This window comes from Limulus polyphemus, unplaced genomic scaffold, assembly GCF_000517525.1.
Source record: "Limulus polyphemus unplaced genomic scaffold, Limulus_polyphemus-2.1.2 Scaffold18, whole genome shotgun sequence".
Classification (NCBI taxonomy): domain Eukaryota; kingdom Metazoa; phylum Arthropoda; class Merostomata; order Xiphosura; family Limulidae; genus Limulus; species Limulus polyphemus.
The window spans coordinates 990,318-1,000,580 of NW_013665628.1; the positions used below are offsets into that span (position 1 = coordinate 990,318).

The 10,263-nt window shown below is 32.5% G+C and overlaps 1 protein-coding gene across 1 annotated transcript in view; it reads right to left on the minus strand.

The window, feature by feature from the left end:
• Positions 1-3,088: 3,088 nt before the first annotated feature.
• Positions 3,089-10,263, minus strand: part of LOC106457664 (hypoxia-inducible factor 1-alpha inhibitor-like) — a 35,162-nt gene continuing 27,987 nt past the window's right edge. Inside the window, exons 7-8 of the mRNA XM_022383938.1 lie at positions 7,508-7,627; positions 3,089-4,896 (exon numbers count right to left, since the gene is read on the minus strand). Of these exons, the coding sequence (XP_022239646.1) occupies positions 4,852-4,896; positions 7,508-7,627 (165 nt within the window). The 3' untranslated portion in view covers positions 3,089-4,851. The remainder of the gene's footprint in view (positions 4,897-7,507; positions 7,628-10,263) is intronic.

Consider the following 10,263-nt stretch of genomic DNA (forward strand, 5'->3'; position numbering starts at 1 on the left):
GAGTGTAATTATATTATATAAGCAGCTAATAGTATTTCGGTATTTTCACCCTGAGGGGCGCTTAAGGCGCAAATGGGCTAAACGAACAGAATTAAAGAGTGTATTCCAGCCACACTGTGTTCGCCATATCCATTTCCGAGACGCATTTCGCTAAATCCAGAGCTCACCAGACCGACTGGGACACAATAAACACAGTTGTGGTCGGAAAACTATTTATATAAGCCATTTGATACAACAACAAGTGATATATGTGAACGCTTTTTTCCATGCTGGCGAAGCATGATTATAATTGATTATGCTTGTCATAAAAAGTTAGTATTAGGCCAATTACAAATTTAACAATTTTAATCCCTTTGGGATTTTAGAGAATTAGAATAGTGAAAAATAATAGTATTACAACCACACTATGTTCGCCATATATATATATATATATGATAAATAACTAAAAAATCCTAACTTTCACACAATTTATTTATAACATAACATATTATTACAGTATTCTTTATTACCTCACCAAAAAGTTTGTATAAGCTTTAAGAACTCATTATGTATATGCTTAAAACATGGTATACATTGTGTGATGGTCAGGATGACTATACGAAGAGGTAGCGGAAAAGTAGTGGCGGTAGGGGTGCTTTGTATTTACCCGCTTTCAACACCCACCTCTTGATGTCCTTCCCCCCTGTTTCACGTTATTAATTAATTAACGGTCATTGGCCGCAGAAGTGTCTTACGGGATGAGGTTGTAAGTTCACGGGTTAAAGTAGAAAGTGTGTATAACTCAAGAAACGACTCCTCATTTCAACGTTATGGTGACTGTTGTAGTATCAACTTCATCTGAGTTTATGTATTATTGCAATAGTGGGTGCCATTTTTTCATTGCATTCCTCCATAGAGAGTGCTAGTGCACTCTCCGATTTATATAAGGCATGGTCGTGTGTCCTCCCCCACACTGTGTATACGTTATAGCAAAGCCGCATCGGCTATGTGTTGTGTCCATTGAAGGGAATCGAACCCCTGATTTTAGCGTGGTAAATATGAAGAATTACTGCTGTCCCAACAGGGGGACGGCAAATTTAATATATATATATATATATATATTTTTCTTTGGCGTAAGAACGTGGTGCTATCTATGAATGTAGTTAACGTTGACTTACATCAAAGATAATAAATGCTTAATAACATCAATAATGGGGGTGAAGGGGTTGTGAACCCACATTAGTATGCCACTTGTTGCAGACTATCATTAGCAGTGAAAGACTAGAGAGAAGGCAGCTAGTCATCACCACCCACCGCGAACTCTTCGGCTACTATTTTTATCAACGAATAGTGGGATTAACCGTAACATTATAACGCCCCTATGGCTGAAAATGCGAGCATGTTTGGTGGGACGAGGATTAGAACCCGCGACCCTCAGATTGCGTGTCAAGCGCCCTAACCACCTGGTCATGCCGGGCAAACCGGGAGAAACTACAGGCAGAAGAAAAAGTGAGATTTTTATTCTCAACCTCATATACTCCTGAAGTATACTCTAGCTTTGCTCTTTATTAACAGTCGCCGTCAGCGGCTCGGAGATAAGCCTGAGAGCTTATTACGCTAAAAATCGATTTTCGATACCAGAGTTGGCCAAAGCACAGATAACCCGTTACATAGCTTTGTACTTAACAACAAACAATCTTTAACAAGCAATGTATCCTTATTGCTGTAAGGATCTGACTGTTGCAAAGATTTTTCGTAGCTTTGTACCACCTACCTTTTCAGTAGACTCGAATATAATCTTATGGATTATGGTTTATATTGTGGGTTTTGTACTTCTCTTTTTTCTTATTAGTAGGACGTCGAATTTTAATGTAAGGATAGTCTTTTATATCAAAATATATCATGCATTATGAAATACCGTATTTTTCGGTGTATAAGACGCACTATTTTTACCCCAAAATTTGATGTCAAAATCTGCTTGCGTCCTATACACCGAAGATATGAATAATATATATGTATATATACGATATACACAAGCCATGTGTAAATATATTTAAATAGGCATGCGTAGTTCAGTTCAACTGAATGTGTTATTTATAAAAATAGTAGTTTTTATTTTATTTTAAAAACATAACTATTCATAATGCTCCCTAAATAATAAAAAAATAAATTATAGCAATGGAGTTAGTAAAGTTAGTATAGTCAAGTTTTCCCCAAAACTTTGTCTTCAAAATAAGGGTGCGTCTTATATTCCGAAAAATACGGTAAGCTAAATCCACTTGGGATACCTTGCACTGTCTTCAAGTATGCACGTGGATAAAGTTTGCTTGAAGTTAAACACAAAGCTACACAATGGGCTATCTGTGCTCTGCCCACCACGGGTATCGAAACCCGAGTTTTAGCGATTTATCATCATTAATACTTTCACTCGCTGTATTAAAAACACAAGGTATCTTGGGTATAAAGTGCGTTTATCATAAATATATAGGCCTTTTGAAGGCGTAAAATAAATACTTTAAAGTAATTCTTGTTTGGTTGTGTTATATTTAGTTTTGGTAATGAAAGTTTCGTGCAAATTTAGATAGTACCAACTGGGGGGGGGGGGGGTCGATAAAGTTATTTCTATTTTCTAAAAATGAATCATTACCTCACACTAAAATCTTATAAAAACGTTAAAACATTTGTCCTCCATTTCTCAGTTTTTTTGGTTTTAAAATTTGACAATTCAAAGTTTCTCCAAATCAGAAACAGAAATGTAAAATTTAAGATCTTATGGCTCACATTTAGTTCCACAGCTATATTTTCTCACTAACATGTCAAACAATTTTTTGCTGATAATATTCGTTTACTTACTAACATCATTATAGTCATCATGTATTATATTTTAATTACATTACAATCAAACAGTGTAAAAAGAAACAAGATCTAAAAAAACTTGTTATTTCTAGTTACACCCACTCATATTAAAATACTGAAGCCTGAGATTCATATATCTCCAGGAAGAGATGTTTGGTATGCTCTATTAAGAAATAAAAACTGAAGAATATACAATGTATGCTTGAGTATGCATAAGGTACTATATCAATAAATAGAAATCATACATACATGATTTTTTTTTATTTAATAACAAAAAACATGTTAGTTATTCCAAAAACAGTTTCAACTTCACAAGAGAAAATGATTTACATTGCACAATGCTAACAAGTATTCCTGGTCATTAAAAAAAAAAAGACGATATGAATGAAAACTTAAATAAAAAAAATCTAACAGAATCTGAAATAAATACATAATATATCTTCACATTAACTGAAGAAATGTGTCTCTTTATAGTAATTCAATTTTGATTATCAAAAGATAAAAGTTGTCAATTCAGGATCACTGCTTCCTCTTTCCTCAAATAAAGCCAAATGTCAGCTGAAAGGTATGATATTGGAGACATGAAATTAAAAGACTCATCCCTAAGGTGTTGTCACAATTCCAAGTCAGAAGCAATGATACACAGGTAGTTGATATATCTTAATATAACTTGATATATAATCAGCTGACTATACAAAACCATGACTCGTACCACTGGTGCTGGTATCATCCATAAAGATAGTTAATGGTTGAATTCTCTCAATTATTTAATCTCATACTTGCTCCTGTTCAACAATGCAATATGATACATCTAGCTATCAAACCTTTAATGTGTTCATTAACAGTTCAACTTTCCTAGTGAATCACTCAAATGTCAAGTCTTATGTAGCAGATCAAAAATGAAAACACAATTAATGATGCATTTTGGGACAAATTAACTATGTAAACATAAAACACACAAAATAAAAATCTAGCAACTTAATTTTCAATTCCATAAGTTTTGTCAAGTTAACACACAATTTAAATTAAAATATGCAAATTAGTTTAAAAATAATAAATGAAATGATGGTAATGAAAGACAGTGAGTATCCTGAGTGAAAAACTGATCATAAACAGGATTAATCATTAACAAGCCTAGGAACATGAGGCATCAATGACTTGTTTTTTTTCAGACACAAGTAAAGACTTCAAATTATTACTTTTCAAGTAACCAATGGGTCCTATAGGTCTTGAGCACATATATTAGGCAATATTTACAAAGGTTTAGTTTGAATCACAGTTTCTTTTTTTTTCCCCTAAATATTTACTTGTGTACTTAAAGATTCAGTAACACTAACAATAATACTGTATATTAAAAACAGGTTTTAAGGAAATAATAGCTACTTGGTTGTAACATGGAAATGCAATGAAAATCAATTCTTAAAGTAGCTAAATGTATTCAGTAATACTTGTTTATCACAAAGAGGTACAAGGAACATGTTTAATATCAATCTTCTCCTTTTAAAATATCCGATTTGTTAAATAATATAAAAAAGTGTAATTTTTCTCCTACATTGAAAAATCTGATACATTTTGTATTTTTAAATTCTTACACTGCTACATTATAAAGAATAATTATTTAAAAAATAAACCAGTTCTGTCATCAGTTAAAATTAAAGCCTTTCAGCTCTTGTTACTGCTTTATACTTTTTCAAATAGTAATATGTTGACCTAAAGTGTAACTTTTAAATTTAGGCATTTTTAAATATATACTTGAAAAAAGAAGCAGAAATTAAACTCGCACAACATTAATAACAATTACATTAACAATGAAATTCTGTAGTTTTTAAGACTGTCAATTGATACAAGTCAGGGTGGAATAACTCAGATTATAATTCTGCAAGTCTCACACTAAATAACTGGATTTTATGTTGACACTAAAAGAATTACTGTAATAACAAAACCTTCCCTATAAAATAAAAAATGCCCTGATGATTTGAGTTGTGAAAAACGTTCTTCTGAAATCAACTGCAAGTTTCAAGTGTATCTCCCTTCAAGAATTGCTCTAAGAAGTGGTCCAACCTGTAAAAACATAAAACAGAACTTGGCATTTACACAGATCAAGATATAAATGTATGCAAAATAAACAGAAGGTATGAAACAGAATAAACAGCTGTAAATTAATTGTTCTACCTCATCAAGTAATAACTCAGATTAAAATACCAGACTAAACCTAAGACGTCAAACTAAGAAAACTGTAAGTTCTAGAATTATTAAAACAAATAACTAAATACTTGAACAACAGAGGGAGCCATAGCATGAAAATGCTCAAACAGCATATTGCAGATTACCTGTATGAAACTTTTATTACATCTACATTTTTATAAAATTGTTAAAATATTTTTCAATACACGAGGTTTTCCCTGGAAATGTGACACACACATACACACAGCACTAAAAAAGCTTAAAGCATTAAACTTGAAGTTTTCATATTTCTGCAGCCCAGCATGGCCAGGTGGTTATGGCAGTCGACTTGCAATTTGCATGAAAATGCTCAAATGGCATATTGCAGATTACCTGTATGAAACTATTATTATATCTACATTTTTATAAAATTGTTAAAATATGTTGCAATATGTGAAGTTTTCCCTGGAAATGTGACACACATACACACAGCACTAAAAAAGCTTAAAGCATTAAACTTGAAGTTTTCATATTTCTGCAGCCCGGCATGACCAAGTGGTTAGGGCACTTGACTTGCAATTTGCTGGTCGCAGGTTCGAATTTCCATCCCACCAAACATGCTCGCCCTTTCAGCCGTGGGGGCATTATAATGTGACATTCAATCCCTCTATACATTGGTAAAAGAGTAGCCCAAGAGTTGGCAGTGGGTGGTGTCGACTAGCTGCCTACTCTCTAGTCTCACACTGCTAAACTAGGGATGGCTAGTGCAAATAGCCCTCGTGTAGCTTTGCGTGAAATTCAAAACAAACAATCATATTTCTGCATGTGATAAATGCCAACTACCATATTGTTTAAGGCATCTTTTGCAACAGCAAAATCTATTTCCTCTGTATATGATGACATTAAGAAACATAACTGAAAGTAATCTGTTGAAATAATTAATCTTTTAGATTACTACAGCTTAACAAAGAAAATGATATTTAGAATGGCCAGCCAAACCTCTCTCAATCTAAAATCCCCAAAAGTAAGTAAAGAATACATGTAGCATAGAAAAAAAAAACTACAAATTGAAGAGTTCTGCATTAATAAATAACACATTTTTAATAATGATGACAATAGTTCTATCATTGATTACTTCAGAAATATTTAAGTCGTTGGAAAATCTTTTGGTGAGATGTTTATTTTGTCTTCAATACTGATTAAGTAAAAGTGAAACACAAAAATTAACACTTTAAATATGAAGTAGACCAATTTGGCACACCAAGGAAGTGTGAAACTATACACGTATACCATAAAAAAAGCAATAAGTCACAGTGGGAGTTCGTTAGCCATCTGTGGTAAACAACCCAAACAGAATGCATGACTTGAGAGATCTTCGCACTCAAAAGCTTAGCCTCACTCTTGTTTTAAACTGTATTAGTTGTTCAAATTTATGTGCATGGTTTCAGCTACTGCTCATCAAATTGCATTTTACAAGTCAGATTTTTTCATTTGTTGGCAAATAAAAGGTATCAATTTTAAAAAATGCAAATAAGAAATAGCATATTTTTAGGATAATGCATATATAAATACATACACACATTAAAGTTACATTCCATGTAATGCACCGTGGTTTTTTGTTTCCTGTATGTTGAAGTGTGATTCAAAATTAATATTTATGCAATTAAAGTAATATTGTTTTATACAAACGTTTTTGCTAATAACAAGTTCATTTTATTTTATACTAATAATTTAGCAAATAATTATGATCAGTAAAATTACTGTGGACTAAGAAAACTTACTCCTAGTATGGTTTAATTTACAATTTTTTCTCCTGTGAACATTCATCAATCAATTGCAGTTATGCTTACTTATCATAAATGGATTCTTATTAATGATGTTTTTTTCCATCAATTCTATATTACCTCAATGCTTATAACTTGCATATTATTATGATGTATTTCTAAACAAACCCAATAAGCTTTTAAAGTAATTGTTTGCCAGTTTTAAAATATTACAAAATGAATTAGGTCTAATTGGTTGTTAATATCAATTTTTTGATTTTTTGTTATTGCCAAACTAGTGTACACATAAGGTTGAAATTTTGTGCCTAAAAATTTAAACATGGGGATATATTTGGGTTTATGCCTGCCAACTAGCCCAACCAAAACTGATGCAAACTTATGTTACAATCTTAAGAGTTTTTAGTACAGGTACAATACAAAGGATTATTGTAGTTGTAACCATGCAAATTTGTGTACCTTTATTGGATGGATTCTTAGAATATATGTTAGACCTGATGGTTTATGTGGCAAACTGTATAATGGTGACATTGGTGCACATATTGCAGTTCCAAGACTAGAATTGTTTATAGATTATATATTTACGTATCTGATATTTTATTTCCACATATTTCAACATCAAATGAAAAATGTTTCTTTTTTTTTTAGATTCAAGAAAGTGCTAAAGCAATTTTTATAAACCTTAAATAAACCCCTACAATGAAGATTCCGGGTGTATTATAACTCACCTCATTTACATCTTTTAGTGTTTCTACCAGCATTTTCTCCACATTCCTCATAATTGCCATCTTCTGATAGCCTTCTAGTGGATACATTGTAGTTACTGATGAGCCATGAGTGGGTCCTGCCTATAAAACATTAAAAAGGCAATGCTCCTGATCTTGTTTATATCACATTGACAATTAATTATTTCAATGCAGAGTAAATTTTTAAAAACTCCAATCAATTTATCCAAAAAAAAGAAAACAAAAGACGTAGCAAACAACAGAATGCTTCAAGCAACTAAAGAAATTAGAACGCTTGCAGTAAGATCAAAATTATAATTTTTTTATGTATCTGTTATAGCTAAAGTAAAAATTAATAATGCAAATTCAGCAAAAACAATATAAAGTGAAGAAATGTTCAGCAATCACATCATACAGAACTATATTATACTTACACAAGACTTATTGAAGATGTTCAAACTTCTAAACATCCAGTGGCGTAGCAAGGGTTCTCGGCACCTGGGGGCAAAGACACTTTTGACACCCACACCTCTGAAATGTTTTGATTATTTGTTTTGTGACTCATTACCCACTTAATGACAATAGCATTAAGAATTAATTACCGACTTACACGGGCCTAAAATAAAGTCACAATATAACATCTCATGATATCACAACTGTAAACCTGGAACTAATGAAGTATAGCCTACTAGGTGTACTTACATAATTTGTAAACCATTTTGATATATATGTCATCCAGTATTGTTCAAAGTCACATAGCTAGAGTAATCTTTCAAGCATGCAGAATAAATTTCTGTTACATCCCTAGTTTTGAAACTTATGTGTTATATGAGAAACCAGTCACTTGTGGTGTACATAGATTAAAAAACAGATTGATAAAATACTACTTAAGTTTACAAATAACAAATTTTATTAGTTTACAAAACTGTACATATACTTAACTAGATATTGTACAGGTAGCATCCTGGTATTTAGGGTTACATTATATATGAATCTTTCGTGCTTTTGCTGCTGTAAATGCATCAATTAAACTATCAAAATTTAAGGTATTAAGTACGTCTTTTTCAATACTTAATGTTGCCAAGTTACTACATCGTTCTTGAGTCATTGAGGTTCTCAAGTATGCAAGAATTAATTTCAGCTTGCTGAAGGACCTTTCACAACTAGCAATAGAAACCCCAATTGTTAACAAAATCTGCAATGCAATTCTTAAATTTGGGAAAATATCTTTAACTTATGAAATTATAAATGTTAGCAAATCAGTTGCAACCATTGGTTCAGGAAAATCGGTCTATTTATTTATCAACATTCTACAGTCTTTAATTTCTCTGTACAATTCTGATCCATCAATATCACCTGGATAGTTCTTTGCCAAGTTAGAACATTTTTCTTGCAATTCTTCAGAAACAATATTTTGTACATCTAGTAGAAATCCAAACTGTGAGTTTAAATCTAGTAAGCAAGAAATTCATCCTGTTATTTCTGTAATCAATAACATCCTTCATGATGCAATAAATTTCCTGTTCAGCAGTCAATCCAGCATGAGCTGCATTTTCACCTGGCATTCGTTTACGATGTATTTTTCTTCTTTCAATGGTCAATCCCCTTGTTTCACATTGATTCTTGCCCACTTTAAGTGCTTTTTGTACAGGACTTTTCACGTGATTCTATCAATTTCTCTTTCAGAGAATCAAGATCAGCAGCTGCTTCTCTAAAATTCATTTTTGGGTCCTGAAGACGTTTCTGCACTTGATTGATAGATGATAAAAGAATTCTCGAAAAATGCAAAAGTACAAGAAAATCAAATGTAAGCATGCGTTGCAGAATATTATGAGCCGTGTTGCCATTCTCACTTAATTGCTCAAACAGTCCTAGCAATTCATCCAGTTTTTCATGTACAACTTTTACTGCTTTTTCTCTTGCACTCCACCATGTTTCTGATTCACGCTTGACAGAGATCTTAAGCTCCTGCTGCAGTTCATCCCATCGAGTTGTTGAATGAGCAAATAACTTATAAATGGCTTCAATTATATTAAAAAAGGTAATAACTGTTGTTTCCTGACTTGCAGCATGAGGACATGCTAAGTTCAAACTATGGTTGTCACAGTTTATAAACACTGCTTTTGGATTTTTGTTCAGAACTCTTTGTTGAATGCCAGAAAAATGACCTGACATGACAGTAGCATTATCATAACATTGTGAACAACAATCACTCAATAAAATTCCATCTGCTTCTAATTTTGTGCTTATTGTTTTCTCAATATTGGCAGCGTCTTTTTCCTTTATCTGTATAAAGTCAATAAATGACTCTTTGACTTCTGTTCTACTTTTCTTATCTTAAAGTCGATGTCAACAAACCTAATCACTTGGGCCAATTGCTCACGATGGCTTAATCAGGTGTGGAATCAAACAAGTGGAATCAGGTGTGGAATCAACAGGTCAGAGAATAGTTTCTTCATTGTTTTCTTTTTCAAATGAAATAGCATGTTCACAATCTTGCACTTTGACCTCTTTGCTGTGATCAAAAGGAACAGATGCTGGCTTATAGATGTCATCACTTCCAGCAAGGAAAGCTCTCATCAATTTGCTTGACTCCACCATCGAAGCTGCAAATTGTGCACGTCTTTTGCATCCCTGTGCCCCACTTTCTTTTTTTTGACATAATGGGCTAAAAGAATAAATTAATAAATAGTGACTACACTATTTAGTTGCAACATCCGTGAAAGGAAGCATTCTACTTTCCTAAGTTCTTAACCACA